General features: G+C 43.7%; 1 protein-coding gene across 1 annotated transcript; it reads right to left on the bottom strand.

Moving 5' to 3' along the window:
- Window positions 1-90: 90 nt before the first annotated feature.
- SDAD1 (SDA1 domain containing 1) lies at window positions 91-12,721 on the bottom strand. Its single transcript, XM_054292938.1, has 22 exons — window positions 12,573-12,721; window positions 12,378-12,482; window positions 12,129-12,227; window positions 11,909-12,019; window positions 11,317-11,388; window positions 11,127-11,227; window positions 10,799-10,856; window positions 9,842-9,916; window positions 9,367-9,468; window positions 9,066-9,135; window positions 8,567-8,670; window positions 7,854-7,911; window positions 7,265-7,323; window positions 6,866-6,942; window positions 6,450-6,547; window positions 5,977-6,053; window positions 5,486-5,618; window positions 4,494-4,591; window positions 3,832-4,028; window positions 3,251-3,335; window positions 2,708-2,869; window positions 91-1,192 (listed from the first exon to the last, which is right to left on the bottom strand). The coding sequence occupies exons 1-22, from the start codon at window positions 12,660-12,662 to the stop codon at window positions 1,142-1,144; spliced, it is 2,082 nt and encodes a 693-aa protein (XP_054148913.1). The 5' UTR covers window positions 12,663-12,721; the 3' UTR covers window positions 91-1,141.
- Window positions 12,722-14,452: the final 1,731 nt, after the last annotated feature.

Genomic DNA, 14,452 nt, shown 5'->3' with positions numbered 1-14,452 from the left:
CTACTCTGACCTTCTTTCCCTTAAGCTTCTCTAAGGTTTTTTTGCTCTAGGAAGCAGTGTGACAAAACAAACAAAATCCATACAAAAGAATTAAAGTTATTACAAATACATATTAAACCAATACCTAAGTTAAGTGAATTCCTACATGGGATAAGAACATGAATCTGGCTTCCTAAAAAGACAGGAAAAAAGCACCCCACCAAATGCACTGCCATTGTACTGTGCCTATGGCACCTGTTTCTGCACCACAAAGAAATCAATCTTTAACAGACTTGGAAAAAGGACAGTATAAATAACTCCATCAAGTTATAAATACTTGATCTACTCCATTAGAACAGGTGGCTGGGGAAGGTACAAAGAATCCATTAATGGTCCCAACAGAGGTCAAGATTAAAGCACAAGTTCAACCTTAGACAAAGAATTCAGACACCAATGTGATTTTTGCATGTACTTGCCAAGTGTCACTGGCAAGTCCCACCAGAAGGCACACCACAATAGAAAAACATTCCTTTTTTCTCTGGTATGTGATTTTTTTTGTATTTAAATAGCAACAAAAAACCCTTATCTCCCAATACACTACTTGCATTTTTCTTTTCTTAGTAAGCTATAATGAACTGTTCTTCCCCACAACGCTTGAATTAATTTTAGCTGCATCACAGTTGAACTTGGTATTATTAAATTGGTCAAAGCCAGCTACTCAGACAACAGCTCACTCCATCTGTACAGACAGTCCCCTAAGACAGGCACAGACACTACACCCACATGCTTTATAGACTGACCAGAATATTTTTGCTTTCTGTGTCTTAGTCAATAATTGCCTCAGGTAGAATTTTTACCTTACTGTTGTGTATTTTAATACTTACACATACAAAACCCACTGTAAGCAAATTACATGAAATAAAAATATAATTGCCTTCTTCCCTAGAACACTTTAAAACAAAATTAAAATCCTCCAAGGATTAAGGCCTGTGTCCTATTGATGCAGCATCCACCAGCTAGCAGGAGTTCCATTTGCATTTCCAAACAGATCAGAGCTAAATCCATAAGGCACCACAGTCCTCTTTTCCCCCAGGGTGATGGTAGGTGCAAATCAGCATCTCCAGGGCAACTTCTCCAAGGGTGAGGAAGCTCTCTCCAGCATTTATTTTAGGAGCTGTTTTCTCTTTTTCAGAAGTGCATCTCTAAGAGCCAGCTAACCACAAAACAAGAGGGGAATATTCAGGTAAGGAGCATAACTGAGAAAGCAACACTACTACATTGGAACTCTTTTCAATTTCTTTAACCTCTGATAAAAACACTAGGAGCTCATCAGCTCAGACAGGGAGCAATGCAAATGCTAACAATTAGAGTGGCAGAAACACTGGGGTTATGTACCTAAACTCCACAGTACAATTAAAGAGCTAGGCATTACCAGATCCTACACAATGAAGATGAGAACAAACTACTCTGACTCACTTTGAGCAAAAGATATCTAGAAAGTTACAGTTCAGCTGAGACGTAAGTAAAATTGGTGCTTCGTGAAGTATTACAAAATTACTTTTCAAGGGGGAAGGAGAAATTTTTACAAGTGTCATTATCACCCTAAAGAGATCTTACTGTACATACAACTTGTTTTAAGTAATAGCTTCAAACGTATAGTAATGTGATGTAGTACTTAAAACACAGTAGTACTGTGATGCAGTAGTAGCTCCTAGTAGAGAAGCTAGCTCTGGACTATAGCAAGCAGACCATTTTATCTTAGCACCAAAAAGCACAGCAGAATGCAGTGCCATACAACTAAGATCCTCCTACCCACTCAAAACACTTATGGTTAACAGACTGGTGCTGCAGCCTAACTTTCATGGGGGGAAAAAAGTATGAATAAATGCTGCTTAGGCATTACATTTGAATTTAAAACTTCAGTGAGGACAAAATGCTTCAAGATGTTTTTTTAGAATAACTGAGCCAAGTATAACTGTAAACAGCAGGTTTTTAAAGTGCCTGGATTGTTCATTTGCAGCCTATTGTGTGTGTTTTGAGAGCTGGTTTCAATGTTGTCAGCCTTAATTGAAGTGAGGCAGAATGATGCCAAATAAACATGTACAGATGACATGTACTAGTATTAGACTATATGCTCCTGATCAACAGAAAAGCTTCAGATATTCTCTACTGAGTCTACTAATAGTTCCTGCCTTGCCCTTCCTAAGGCAAGAAATTGCAGACAAATATCATTTGGATAAAGTGTATGATCCTGGAAACAACTTTGAGTTCAAGCTGCATGTAAACACTTGCACAGAACACCATCTGGGAAGAAGAAACAACTGGACCACTGGATTATTGTAAAGTTTCTTGAACGCATTTGGATGAGTTGAATAAGCAACACCTTGTAAAACCCTAGACTGGCAGGGGCTTCACCACTGAGAGCAGCATTAGTGTCAAACTACTGCTTAACTGAACAGCATTTGCTTTTATTCCTCAGGAACATTTATGACAAGCTATTAGATGACCTCTATGCCAGGACAGATGAGTCTGTGATAGGTCAGACTATGGAGAGTGAACCACAATCTGCAAAGCAGCTCTTCCTCTGGGGCAGGAGTGGGGCAAGCCAAGCCACAGGCTTTCTCAGAGTTACAGGAACAGCACCTCAGGCCAGAAAGTAGGGAGCACCACACCTGTACCACAAATCACTGCTCACACTGCCCCATCCATCTCCAACATGAAACATTACCTGTTTCTCCCTAAAGGAACGCTTGTTCTTGGTCCGGACACTATGGCTGTACCTCATCATCATGAAGTTCTTGTTCTTCTGCTTTTCTTTATTGGAAGAGCTGGCAAATGGGTTAATTTTGGTTTTCTTTTTCACAAATTCTTTTCTGTCTGTTTTTCCAGCCTAGAATAGACAGCGCAATAGAGTAACAAGGGGTCATTTTCCTTCACCTACTATCAACATCACCTGCCTGATGGTTCTATGGCAATAACAACAAATCTGGGTTCCGCATGACTGTGTTCATACATGGCTTCTCCCATACTGGCTGTATTTCTTAAGTCACAGTGAAAATTGCATCTGTTTGCATTTTCATGGTCACATGTAACCACCAGGACACCGTATTTGTCACGGCCAAGATGCAACAGCAAAGAACCAAACAAATCACCTCTCAAAACCCACATGGCAGCTTGGCACTTACCTTTGATATGCAGCCTCAGCATTTCCTCCTGCAGAAGACAAACCCAGACCCAGAAGGACAGGATACAGGACACACCAGTACCTCACCTTTGCAGTTGCCAATCTGGTCTCCTTGTCTGACTTGGGCTTCTTATGCAGATGTTCAATATCTCTGAGTGAAAGCAACTCCCCCCTACACACAAATCCAATAAATGTCACCACACAAAGCTTCAGCTGGCAAGGAAAACAAGATGCCCACTTCACCCTTTGTCTCTCACCCATCCTAGGCCACTGTCTCACCATCAATTTAGACACAAACACTTCTTGTTCCCTTCAGGATGCTCCTCATGCTTGGGATATCCATTACAAAAGTCACCCACTTATATTTCAAGTCCTACTTTTTTTCACCAGGTGTAAGAAACACTGGAGCTATAACCAGGCAGCTACTGCTACAAAACACCCCCTCTCACACCTCTAGGCCTGAAAAAGTCAAACAGTCTCAGACCTTCCACAAGCTCCTCATGATGTTTTTCCCAGGTATAAGCCAACCCCCAAGCCCAGGATCCACTCTAGGCTCTGGCTGTTACCAGGGAACACTGATCAGCAGCAGAGCTCTGTGCCCTACTGCAATGAACAGCTGCATCAGGAGAGGGTAAGTAAGAAAAAGCACTCAACAGCCCATATCCTACCTGCCCTCCTCCTCCTCTTCATCATCTATTTCAATATATTTCCGCTTTGCAGCTTTGCCAGGTGCAGAATTAAGTTCTCTGGAAAGCTGGGCAAGACGTATTTTCTTGAAGTCTTCCTGAGTTAGCAGCCTGCTTGTACTGACTGCTGCAGCTTTGGCTTTTCGTTCCTCTATGGGCATGCTTTTCACTTTTTCTGTCTTTGGAAAAGAAAATGGTACAGAACAATCAGAGCTTTGCATCCCACTCCTGTGCCACAATCCATGAGCCTTGCCTCCCAAATACAGAGCATGCAATGGCAATATTATTGCGAAATGCTACAACCAGATGTCAGGATTTTTCCTTGTCTCATATCCAACATCTAGTGTCTGAATGGAGTGCATGCACATCAGATTTTGGGAGTACAAGCTCTCAGCTGATTATCACAGCTCTGAAGGCATTGAGCCCTGAGATATAATTCCTCCTTCTCCCCTCCCACCCTTAACAGCATCTGTACTTCAGCAGCACTGCTGAGCAGCACTTCAGCCTCACTGCTTCAGGACAGCTTGCTCTGAAGGCCTGGGTAGGTATTTAAGAGCAGCTCCATGAGGGTGAAGAGCAAGAGGATCTGCTCTGTGATCAACAAGACTCATATGTACTTGGCATAGAAGAGACTTGGAACTCACTAATTGTTGCTGCTCCTCATCCGAGGAGTGATGCACATCAATCCATTCTCCATCGTCATTGTCCTCCTCCTCACTCAGGCTAGCACTTTCCCAGCCATCTGCTCACAGAACAAGTAAAGAGCTGTTAACACAAATTCACCTTCACTACCCCGACTGGCAATAATTGATGCTGCCATCAGTTATCAGCCTGTTCTCATTGCCTTTCATTTATTTCACTTATCTCCCAACTTCATTTTGTCCTGGGACAAAAATCATACTATGCTCTGCAAAGCTCAGTTGTCATCTCCAGGGCAAGATCCTGAAAACAAGGTGCATTTGGGACAGCCTGAAGCACCACAGGAATTAACAGGCTGATTACCTCAAGCAATACTGTTCCCCACTCCTAGCCACCTAAACCAACCCAACAAGAGAAGTACTGTAGTTTATAGCTGGCTTAGTTCAGACAGTCAAAGCATGGCTCTTCACTGCCGTGCTGGCTGTAGTGCCGAAGTTCGCAGCTGCAGCAGCCAAGCCCAGTGTTACAGTGATCACTACACAGCCTACATTCCTCCAGCCCCTGCAGCATCTTCAAGGCACTCAGACTTCATTCACCAAACTCTGCCTTGCTTTTAAAGACTCTTCCATCTCTTTTCCAACTCAGGCATGGGTTCCAGGGTGTGTAAAGCATTTACACAGGAACTGAACTCAATAAGCCAAATATAATACCCAACTACTGTTTTGCTGTTCTACAATATTCAGAAGGTTTTATTTAGGAGAAGCTGAACACAAAGTTCACAGCTGTACTGTCTGTCCCTCTGCTTCCCATCTCAGTGTGTATCACAAAAAGCAACATAGTACCAAACCCCACTGGCAAACCACACTTACCCAAGGACAGACATGTGCAAGACAAAGCACAGCAGGAAATGAAATGCACAAACACCAGGTTCCATGTCCACATAAAATCTTAGTGACAGTGATGCCCAAACCGGAATTTTTAAAGAAAAAAGGCCAACCTTCCTCTTGGGTTCCTCCCTTTTCCTTTTGATCCTCCACCTCTAGTACTTCTGCTCCTGGAATGTAGTCTTTGGCATCCAGTTCTCCATATTCATGAATCCTGGCTTCCACTGAGGCTTCTGTAGGCTTACCCTGTACATTAACAAAACACACATTGAGCAGGCTGCTATTGTAATATCCATCCATCCAAGAAAATACCTAGAAGAATAGAAGGGTGTGGCTCCAAAGACCTTCCCTTACTCCATGCGGCAGAGTTTATTAACTGAAGGTCAATGTGTCTTGGAAAACAGCTCAACTTCAGGAGCATGACCTAACCATGAGTTAGATGAATGTGAACTAACAAAACGTGGATAGCACACCATGTCCAAAGGCAGCAGGCAAAGGAACAACACAGACTTGACTCCACCTTCTCAAAAGGATACTGAGACCAATTGTCATCATTTTTGAGCACATCAGTTTTTAGTGAGTGCAAAATACATGAAACACTTACCCTGAACTTCTTCTGCAGCATCTCTGGATTCAGAGAGCGGAACAGGTGTATCAGAGTTCTTGCAGACATCATCACATCTGCCCAAGAAATGAGACAGTCAGGAAAAAAAACAACTCTGAGCAAACCAAAAGCCCCCACAGATCTCCAGCTGTGTGGAGATTTTACAACTGACTCAAGTCTTCTCTGAGATTATGGTTCCCTCTGATTTCTCTGGTATAGAACACAGCACTTCGTCAGGGCTAACTCTTCTTAACAATCCCTTGCTTTATTTTTGTCAATTAGCTCCTCTACCCTTGGACTGTTTTGTCTCCCATGGCTACACACTCCAAATAGAGAGATGGACCCCAACCACTCAAAGTGGTCTGAGCCCATAAAAACCAATTAGGACAGCACTTCCATGAAGGCTGTAACTGAAGATCACATAACACAGAAAAAAAGGAAAGAGTTTAAAGTGGTATCCATGTAATATTTACTTTTATTTTTATGCGTCTTGTACTGAACAAGGTCTTGGAGCAGATCTTCAGTCATGGCTAAGGGACACCTTGCAGTGATTTCTTTTATTGCGTTGATCCTAAAAATAAGGAAAATCAGTTAATTTCTCAACACCAGTTAGGAGAAAGCACCATTTACAGAATTAATTACCTGAAACTTGAAGAACCTTATACAGCATTTATACAACATACAGTGTAAGAGGAGAAAACCATCAAATACTCCCAGCAAAAAAAACCAGAACTTTGAAGCTAACATACTTTTAACTCAAGCAGCTTCTTGAGAAAGCATAGCACAAGTAACATAGCACAGTAACAAGGAATAAGCAGCAATTGGTTAAAAAAACCATGTATTTTATCACATCTGGAGTTTGACATGACTCATACAATTCTGTACCCACCCTACAGTCATGACCTCTCCAGAATTCTTGTCTGTGACAAAGTTGTTGGCAATGGTCATCAACACTGACTGGATGATCTGAAAATAAAAAAAACCCCATATATTTAATCAAAACACACTTCGGTGTTATTAACAGACACATCCTTTTTCATAGAAAGACATTAGGATATGTCAGTACAGCCCACAAGTATTTTCTAAAATTTTCTTGCAGAAAATCAACTTTTTTTCCCCCCTTTATGAAACAATGCCTTAGAACTTGCAAAAATTGCTGTAATTACCATAAGCTTTTCCAACCAATCTGAGCAATTCCCCTTCCCCCTCCCCCCACACACACACACTCAGTTGCATTTCCATGCTGCCCTGCTGCCCATTTAATATCCATCACAGGGAGAACACTGACCTCAGGTGGTACCAGCTGATGTGAAGCCTGTGCAGCAAACAGAAGAATCTTTGTCACTTCTGGAAGAAAAGGAGGAAGAAGATACCAAAACATATTGCTGCAGCTTGCTCCAGCCATTAAACACATCCTTGAAAACTCAACAAGCTGCTCAGTCAGGCCCAAAACCATTCAGCCTGGACTTCTTTGGGACAGTTGTTTCTCCTCTCCCACCAAGCATTAGGAACTCCTGTGGCCTCCACAACAGCCAGCTGAAGCAAAAGGAAATGCTCCAGAACTGCAGTCAAACCCCAGTAAAAGGAAGCAGCATAAGGCAACCATGCTTAGCTTAGCTGGTCAGGATTAGGGACTCAGACTGCTTTTATTCCTTTGCTCAAATCCTCAGGTAAGGAGCCCTGAGTGCACACAGCCTCCACAGAAGTCCAAATCACTTGGCACTTCTTGCAGTCAGGGACTTGTACTTTCTTTGTCTACACTGGACTACTCCTGCTTCCCACCAAACCACTGCTACCTGTCCACTTCCACTGCCACTTCTATCAACTGCCTGTACATGAGACATGAGGGATCAGCAGTACCTGGAGTAGCTACTTACCCCTCTGATGGGGCTGGAGGAACCTCTGAACAAAGGGGTAGAAATTAAAAAGAAACAGCTGCAAGGCAAATTGCAACATATTATCTTCTTGTCTTAGAACTTGAGATCACCTTCATAAGCTGATACGTGGTAAAACCATCTCATTCTAGTGTGCTCCCCAAATGCCTCATATTTTAGAGCAAAATGTTGTCTCCTATGTTGAGTTTCATATTTGTGGGACAAGGAAATGAACTGCATCAAGGTAAATACAGCTGCAGTCTCTTTGCACCTAGCCGTTATCACTTAAATCCTTAAATGCCCAACTTGCACTGGATTACTCTTCACTTAATTCAGCGCTAACACTTTATTACTGGGTAGGCCACATAGAATCCTCCAAGTGCAGTTTCCTTCTTGTTCAGCACCACCTGAAAACTCCGTGGTCAGCATGAGCAGCTTCCCCGGAAGGTCTTGAAGCACCAAGTTCTCCTCTATTTTTTAGGTTCAGCTCCTCTATTCCAGACCAACAGCTTTTTCTATGAGTGCTTACTTAGTCCCACAAGGTTGTACCACTACCACTGCATTATGCCTCCTGGCAATTCCCTGACCATCCCTACACACTTTTGGACATAGAGAAAAATTAAAGCTTATTTTCCAGAGGCATAAGGCCAGAACATTGCCACAGCCACACCAGGCTGGCTACCAACAGACCACCCTAAAATTATCCAAGTACATACCTCATGTATTCCAACAAGCCTGGATATTAGGTCCATGAGCATCATCTTCACTTCAAATCGCTCCTTGCAGTTCTCCAGCTGCTTCAGCAGTTTCTCAGCAAAGTCTGGAAGAGGCAAAAATGGTTTTGCAGAAAACTGAATGAACACAACTCAGAACTCAAATGGGATTACAGTCACAAGAGGCAGTTTGATTTGTTCTTATTTTCAAGGCCCAGTGCCCTTTCACAGAAATTCAAGGTGACCAAAACACGTATTCCAATAGGCTATCTCCCTTCTCATATGCCTAAAAGGCCTGCTGTGCACAGGTTCAGCAGAGAGAGCCAGCAGATGTTCTACAACACTATAAGCACTGGGTCAGCATTGAAAACTGAATGTTTAAATGCATTTTGGGTTGACATGAGAACATGAGATCCCCAGAGGTTCACTGGAACAGATGACAACCAAATCAAGTGCTGTTAGATTAACCAAATTGCACTAAGAGAATTCACTGCACACTCACCTTGGGGATCATGAATCAAGTGAATGGCAGAGAAGTTGAACACCTCTGGCTTGCTCTTCTTTTTCTGCTTCTGCATGGAAACAAGAGTAAAATACATTTCTCTTTTTGTGAGTAAAGTCCTAAAGTTTCAAGGTTGCTGTCAAAAGACTGTTGCCTCTTGAAGAAGATTTTAAAAACTATTCCTATTTTCAACAACAAGCACTATCTGCCATCTGCAGCTAAACAAGCAGGGCAACAATAGGACTTCCATACTAGAAGGATTAATCCAAGGTGATGGGAAGTCAGACAGCCCTCTCCTCACCTTGAGGACCTTCATGGCTTTCTCCAGTTTCTTCTTGCGCTTGGTGGTTTTCTTGTTGGTGGCATAGCGCATCATCAGATCCCTGGCCGTGGGGCCATCATCCTTGGGGAAGGAACACAACACTCAGGTGACCCAGGCTCCAAATGGCAAGCACAGAAACAAACTACAAATATTTTTCAGTACCACATACTCTGAAAACTATCCCCCTTACTAAGCTTCAGAACACATAGGTACCAGCATCTAAAAAAAAAAAGAGCTTAGTGTTTCTCTTTTAACAGAGAGACAGACAGACATCCTGGGGCCAGATGTCAGACACTGAAATTGTTTGTCAATCACAGAAACATCTGGTGACAGCTAGACAGGACAGTGAGTAGCAGCAAGGCAGACAGATTGGCAAAGCCAGAGTCACCAAGATAACAGAACCAATAACAGGTCTGAAAATCAGAGAAGGGAAATATTTGGTCACAACACCCACCTCAGACTCTGACTCGCTGCCCTGTTTCTCATCCTCATCTTTCCCAAGGAAGAACTTCAAACTAGCAACTAACACCTGAAAAGTAAAATGAGATCATGTGGGACAAGCTGACCCACATGATCAGAATTTATAACCACCCAACATCCATACCTTAAGCCATGCAAAGATTTAACCAGTTTTTTTTAATAGGCATAGATTTGAAAATAAAGATCAGAAAATAAACTGTGGATCAGAAAATAAAGCAAGTTACAGCCTGAGAGCCACAAGCATCTTACAAACCCAGACAACCTGAGCTGCCCATCATTGCTCAGAGGCAATCAGAACCAAAGAGCACCTGAGTTGCCACAAGGCAAAATTCAAAGCTGCCAATTGTCTTATCATCCTGCAAAATCATTTCAATGCAGTTGCTCCATGTCAACACTGTCAGGAGGCCCTACACAGGCAAGAGCCAAGGTGATGCTCAGAGCTCTCATCCTGCATTAATTCAGGTAATTTTGCTGGTTAGGTTTTTAGTCTTGGTTGGCTGACTGTTATTGAATGGAACCACTTTTGGACCTTCACAGGTCCAAAAGTGGTTTAAAAACTTTAAAAACTTGTCTCCAGCCATAGGACAAGTTTTTAAAGCCTCCAGAGCCAATGCAGAAGGCCCAATATTCAGTCAGGTCAGCTGCTCTCCTCAGTTAACCATAGGCTCACAGTGCTCATATTAAGGACGTGATATCCTGATAGTCTGCTCTGAAGAGCAGTGAAAAGAACTTCCACACTCCCTGCACCAGGCTACACTTGTTACAAGATAAGCTGCCAAGCTCCACCTCCTCCTATGAGGGTTATTTTGAGAACTAAACAAGCAACAGACAAATCAATGAAGTTTGTTTGCTATAACAGCATATTAAGTTACATTCACATGAAGAAGGTAGCCAAGGTAACATCCAGTGTATGAGTGATTTCTGTCCTCACCTTGGTCACTTTGGAAAAGCAGGCAGTTGTGATTACATTGACTGTTTTGGCATCATTCCTGGAAAAAAACAAGCCATATCTTATTTCAAGTCTGGCAATTTTATCTTCTCAGAAAATTAGTTCTCAGCAAATATTTAAATAACTCATTTCACACAAGACATTATTCCTTCTCAGCTAAATTCTTTGGTACAAGTTACAGCTCCACTGGGGTACAAGTAGGGAATCTATTTAAGTCACTGTGACTTGCATTGTGTTGTGCTATGTGCCACAAAGGACACCCGTGTGCCCCACAGTAAGTGGCAAATGGACACAAGCCTGCCAGACCCACCAAATATTCCTTCTGTAAAGCTCTATCATCACATCCAGAGATATCTTGGCAGCAGTGGGATTGCTGTCTCTCAACATGGTGTACATGAAGTTCTGCAGTGCCTACAGAACAAGTTGAAAACATGTCTTTAGAGGTCTTCTACAACAGCAGCAGCTCAGTTCAAAGTACACAAGAAAGCCAAGGCACCTACCGTGTTCACTTTATTGTTCTTGTGTTTGGCGTTGACATTCTTGATGTCTGTCACAATGTGAGTGTACAAAGTCTGCAAGTGGAGAGATGACAGGGAGTAACACACAGAAACACACACCCTGTGCCCAAGCACTGACATAACGCAGCTGATCACCTCTGAGAACATCACTGGCTTACAGCAGGAAAACGCACAGGAAGGCATCCTGTGGAGACTCATGGATTTCAAAATCATACTGAATTCACAGTACAGCAAGGCAGGACAATGAACAGCATCAAATACTGCTTCAAATCCTGCCCCTGCCTCATTCAAGCCTGTTCTGACAGCCAGGTTTTTCAGCTGCAGACACAACCAAACTGCTCAATCCCAAACAGGATGAACCTACAACCTACAACAGCAAGGTGTTTACAGCAGCAAAACTGTTATTAGTCCAACATAGAGCTGGAGCCCTGCCTCCAGCACTGACTGCTCCAACAGCTGAGCTATTTTAAACTTGACTTTCCCAACCAAGCAGAGAAGAACTGCCTATTCTGCCATTACCCCACAAGTTGGTCAAAACCCACTGGAGATGCAGGTTTTTGTCAGCACACCTTACCTTCCGTAGCAGTTTATCGTGGCACCGCAGCAATTGAAAGAAGAGCTCCAGCAGACTCGTGGGATTTATTAGATTCTTGTTTCTCAACAAGATCAGAGCCTTACAGAAAGTCTGCAAGAGAAACCAAATTTCACATCCCTCTCCAGCTTCTCTTCATTGACAAACAAACCCCAAGCTCTCAGCTCACACCAAGAGCAGGGCGAGCCCAAGTCGGTCTCACCATGCGCAGGTCGGGGTCCAGGACCGTGTGGTGGTAGGAGAGTAGCTCCTTCAGCTGCTGCGGGAAGCTGGCCATGTGCTCAGGGTAGCAGTGGGCAACCTGCAAGGGACAGGGCAAGAGAAAGCTCTACAGCACACCTGCGCTTCCCTCACAGGGCTGGCAAGGGACACGCAAGCTGTACATTTAATTGTATTTCACCAAGCACAGGCTGCCACAGCGCCTACTGCGGGGCTAGGGCCCGGGGCTCACCTGCGCCAGGAACATCAGCAGCTCGGCCAGCTCCTTACTGGGCTTGTCCGGCTGGAAGGTGAAAATCTCCACATGGGACTGGTAGTGGTGGTACTGCTGCAGGAACTGCACACACAGAACAGAGGCAGCTGAACAACACCCGCCTGTACCCCGTGCCCGTCCCGCAGCCCGCCCCAGCCATTCCCTTGTCCGCACCTCCTCGGTGTAGGAGGTGGGGTCGCGCTTGATGAGGTTCTGCAGCTGGGGCAGGTTGCTGGGCAGCTTGTTGCCCTGACGGCCCGACATGGCTGCGGGCACCGGCACAAGGAGCGTGGCACACGAGGGCTCAGCTGGCCGCCGCCATCTTATCCCGCCCTCGACGGCCGCCGCCGAGGGACAAACCTGTGCGGGAGGCGCGCTCCGTCAAAGCGCCCCCTGGCGGCAGAGCGGTCAGAGGGGAGAAGCGGCTCCTGGGCGGCCCCGCTTCCCTCAGACCGGAGCCTGAGCAGCCCTGAGGGGTTAACCACGGAGCGGGGCCCGGCCCGGACCGCAGCTGCCCCCGCTGCAGCCTCCCCGCGCAGTTAGCCGCAGCACCCCGGTCTTACTGCTCCAGCGCAGCGCTGGCTCTCCTCCCCTCTCAGCTACTTGGAGGGAAAACGCTTCTCAGTACGTCTCAAATGGTCACTAAAGAAGCAGCATTAGAAAGTAATTCTCATTGAGGAGAAAGGGTTAATCCGTTTTTAGTCTTATTTAAGTTTAGCTTTTGACCAAGAGAATAGAAAGCAGATCTCTTCATTTGCATAGCTTATACTTTCTTTAGACACCTACTTACTTACACTGTGGAATAATTGTCATTCCTCGATACAGTTTACTTAGCAAACAGTAGTAAATAAATTTGGTTCAATAAATGCTCTTAGGTTCAGCCAGACAACATCTACCAGAGTAGCACTAAGGCATAAATGGGGTACAGTATAAAACCATGGACACAACTGCCCATTTAAGTCTCCAGCCCTTCTCTCACTGCAAGCTTTTCACCTTGTTGGCCAGAATCTCAGAGCCAGCTGCAGCCCCCTAAGCACATGTCTCCTACTATGGAGCAGCTCAGGTGAGTTTGGGCTTTCCTGTACCTTTTAAAGCAAGTAAAGCACATCCCCTTCAACATACCTACACAGCCCACAAAAACAAACAAACAAACAAACAAACAAACAAAAAAACAACAAAAAACGTTTAGCATCACCTGGAGAGCAAAATGACTGCAAATGTAAGAGAAAAACCTGTTACCACATGCATAGAACAACGGCAAGCCCTCCATCACCAAAAGAGTTAAATTAACATTTAATACATTTACATTGCCAGCTATTCATTTGGTTCATTTGCTTTAGCCTCTACTTTGAGGCAGCTTTACTTTACTGAGCCCTCCAGCACAGCCCTTAAATGACCCAGCCAAGGAACCCACTTGAGCCTATAACCTCCATGGGCCATCCCTATTTCAGCACCCACAACTCAAAGTTTTGCAAAACCTAAACACCACTACATAGGCTTAATTCCCCTAAAGAGCAGAAAGAGTGCTCAGCTTCACACTCCACTGCTCCAACACAGTTATGTCACTGACTGACTACAACACATTTGCAGTTAAAGTGAGGAACAGCCACAACTACTTAAGAAAGGCAGGGAGCAAAATAGCCTTATCCACACTCCAAAGCAAAACAATAAATGCTCATTATCCCTACAGGAGCAAGGCTATTGTTTGGATTTCTACGAAGGCAATTAACAAGGTTAGACAAACAAACTAATTCAGTCTCATTACATACAAATAGAGCACAAATAAAAATCATCTTCCTGAACAATTTTTACTCTTTTAATATTAAAAGATGCATTATTAAACAAACAGCATATAAGAGATTATTCTCTTTAGTGCTTTTAATGAAAAAAAATTCCCAATTTTATGGGCTTTTAATCAAAGTTTTTTATTTAGGAAGCCACAAAACTCAAATACTTATAAATATTAACATCCAATTCTTATATAAAATCAATTTATAAAACTAGACTTCATAATTAATTTGGCTTCTAAACCAGCATCTTTGGCTTCTAACCAT

Source organism: Melozone crissalis, unplaced genomic scaffold (genome assembly GCF_028551555.1).
Source record: "Melozone crissalis strain CALT ecotype California unplaced genomic scaffold, PUWL_Pcris_2 ptg000006l_1, whole genome shotgun sequence".
Taxonomy (NCBI): Eukaryota; Metazoa; Chordata; class Aves; order Passeriformes; family Passerellidae; genus Melozone; species Melozone crissalis.
This window is presented reverse-complemented; position numbering and strand designations above follow the sequence as displayed.

Bases quoted from the DNA above. Each gene is read 5' to 3' on its own strand.
- SDAD1 (XM_054292938.1), bottom strand. From the start codon at position 12,662: ATGTCGGGCCGTCAGGGCAACAAGCTGCCCAGCAACCTGCCCCAGCTG. The intron at 6,548-6,865 runs GTGGGTACAGAA...CCTTATTTTTAG, and splicing joins GGAGAGGTCATGACTGTAGG to GATCAACGCAATAAAAGAAA. The intron at 6,054-6,449 runs GTAAATATTACA...TTTCTTGGGCAG, and splicing joins CAAGACGCATAAAAATAAAA to ATGTGATGATGTCTGCAAGA.